This window comes from Sinocyclocheilus grahami, unplaced genomic scaffold (assembly GCF_001515645.1).
Source record: "Sinocyclocheilus grahami isolate Dianchi unplaced genomic scaffold, SAMN03320097.WGS_v1.1 scaffold1608.1, whole genome shotgun sequence".
In the NCBI taxonomy this organism is placed as follows: Eukaryota; Metazoa; Chordata; class Actinopteri; order Cypriniformes; family Cyprinidae; genus Sinocyclocheilus; species Sinocyclocheilus grahami.
Genome location: NW_015506787.1, coordinates 146,605 through 149,165, shown reverse-complemented (window position 1 = coordinate 149,165; position 2,561 = coordinate 146,605). Strand labels below are relative to the sequence as shown.

The 2,561-nt window shown below is 39.3% G+C and overlaps 1 protein-coding gene across 1 annotated transcript; it reads right to left on the bottom strand.

Annotated features, from left to right (window-relative positions):
• Positions 1 to 250: 250 nt before the first annotated feature.
• On the bottom strand, positions 251 to 649 carry LOC107571535 (phosphoinositide-interacting protein). Its single transcript, XM_016257855.1, has one exon. The coding sequence runs from the start codon at positions 647 to 649 to the stop codon at positions 251 to 253; it is 399 nt and encodes a 132-aa protein (XP_016113341.1).
• Between the last annotated feature and the right edge of the window lie 1,912 nt (positions 650 to 2,561).

Here is a 2,561-nt window from a genome sequence, read left to right as displayed (position 1 = left end):
CTAAGATTACTAACTAGAAATAAATAATAAATATATATATATATATATATATATATATATATATATATATATATATATATATATATAATTATTATTTAGTTCCAGTTAGTAATCTTAGTGCTTCAAGTTTTCATCTAATATTTATATTTTATTTTAGCTTTATTTCAAGTAACAAAAAAGTTTTCATAACCCTGGTCTGAAAGAAAAAAATAGCTCAAAATCACCTGTAGTCTCTTGCCTTACGTTCTCCTCATAGGTTTATGTGAGGCTTGTAGTAACTGCAGAGGTGTTTTGTTGCACTCTGATGCCTCATTTGTCGTGTGATGGGCATCAAAACCAGCCCCACCACCAGCACCATCAGCCCCACAGACAGCAGGGCGGGTCCCAGGATATTGGTGGCCATCATGGAGAAGCCAGCGAAGTAAAGTCCGCTCAGCACCATCCCGCAGAGCAGCACGCTGCCCCCGGAGGTCACGAGGAGGATGGCCTGCCAGTAGTACTCGCAGTTTCCCGGAGCGGGCTGCAGGGTCCAGAAGATCTTGTTGTGGGACAGGCTGAAGACCGTGCTCTCAGAGCAAGGCGTGAGCTGCTCGCAGGAATCTGAGTGCGGACAGTCGCTGAGGGGCAGGTGCTCTGGGACTGACGACATGTCTTCGGACATCCCGCACCCCTGCACCTTACGTGACCTCTGGTGAACACCCGGTCAGCCGAGCCTGTGGGAAATAATGAAAGGAGTTTTATCAATGAATTCAAGCATTCAGTTATACAAGCAAAAAAACAAAAAAAGTAATAATTCATTATTATTAACACTGCAGTTCCTTTGAAAAAGTAGCCTAATATTGTAACAAATAAACATTAACTGAAATAAAATATTATTTTTTTTTTAAACTTTTTTTTATTTCAGCTAATTGCCAAGGAAGCATTTCTCATTTTCATTTAGTTTAACCTGATATACTAAAATAACAAAAATTATATTAAACCTAAATGATAAACACACACACACACACACACACACAAAATATATGTATACAAAAAAATTAAAAGGAAAACAGAAACTGTAAAATTAAAAACTAATCAAACTATTAATACAAACCATAGTATCTCAATAATACTAAAATAACTTTGCTTCAGCGGTGGAGTAATTATTGCATTTTAATAAAAGCTCAGTTGTTTATTTTGAATAACATGCACTGATGGTTTCTTCAAAACACATCAATGAATATGCTAATGATTTCCCCCAGTGAACCATCTTTTTTTGTGCTGTATTGTTATTATTTTATGAAGATAATGTGTATAGTGTGCACGTGTAACCATGATGTTAATGCGGTGAATGGATTTTACAGCATTGATAGCAGGGGTGTGTCTAGAGCATTTTAAATGGGGGGGGGGGCAGTCGGGGGCACTGGCTCAAAATAGGGTGGCCGTTGGGGGGGGGTTGTGTTTGCGGAATGATGTATGTTATAATACATCATGTACACTCACTAAACAAAGCGTGACAGAGACAGTGACAGAGCAGAGCCAATTCATAAAAGAACAGTATTTAAAAGCACACATCCAGTTTTGTGTGAGTGAAGGAAATCTGCTTGGGAGTGGAGAGATCCGTCCTCGCGCACATGGATCGCGTAACATTATGCGCTCTCGACATTGTCATTAAGATCACACTATAGAAACCGCCTAAAATTAAGTATAAAGAAGAGAAGAAAGCGGCCCTAGGCAGCTGCCTACACATGCCAGGATCCACCACTGCCAGATGCAGTTAGAAATGTACTAAAAACAAGCCTATCGCAAGACATCTGGTAGGGGGGGCACCTGGGGTGGCCAGCCAAATTTCAGGGGGGGCCGGTGCCACCCCTGGCCACCACATAGACGCGCCCCTGATTGCTAGACAGTTGTTAAGATATTCTGTGTGGTTTCTATGTTTTTTTTCCGGTCTGTCATGAAGAGTCCCGCACCATCGCTTTGTCATCATCTAGTTTCTAGATGTGGCTCCTCCTTCATTGTGCATTTGTGGGAATTTTTCACCTGTTTTCTGGTCCAGCAGGTGAAAGTAGTGCATCCGATCAGTTACTAAAGTAACAGCACAAACTCTCCTCAACAAGACATGTCATTCATGTCAAGACCACAGATGTTTAGTTTAACACAGACATTAATAACAGCTATGCTTTTCTTGCTATAAACATTCTTGCTATAAGACTATAAACAATGTTGAAATTACAGTTTTTCTCAGTTGCTTTGGTGCATTTCTCAGATCAGAAATGAAATTCCCAAAACTACTTGTTCAACCTCCACATCATCTAGTCACTTGTGCACATCATAAAAGCAGTTTTTCATTATTTTGAACAAGTTGTGATTGCTTTGGTACACTCATGCAATTGATTATGTACATTTGTCTGCGGTTTCCTACATTATCACTGGCTATTGTCATGTTGCTCAAAATGTATGATATAGTTCTCTGTGCAAAAGTCTTACCCCTCAAAACATCTAGTCATTAGTTCATCGTATAAGTCATTAAATGCAAAATGGTTGATCTAATTGTCATAAACTCTCAAGCATATTTTCTA

Coding starts and splice junctions, on each gene's coding strand:
- LOC107571535 (XM_016257855.1), bottom strand. CDS start 649: ATGTCGTCAGTCCCAGAGCACCTGCCCCTCAGCGACTGTCCGCACTCA.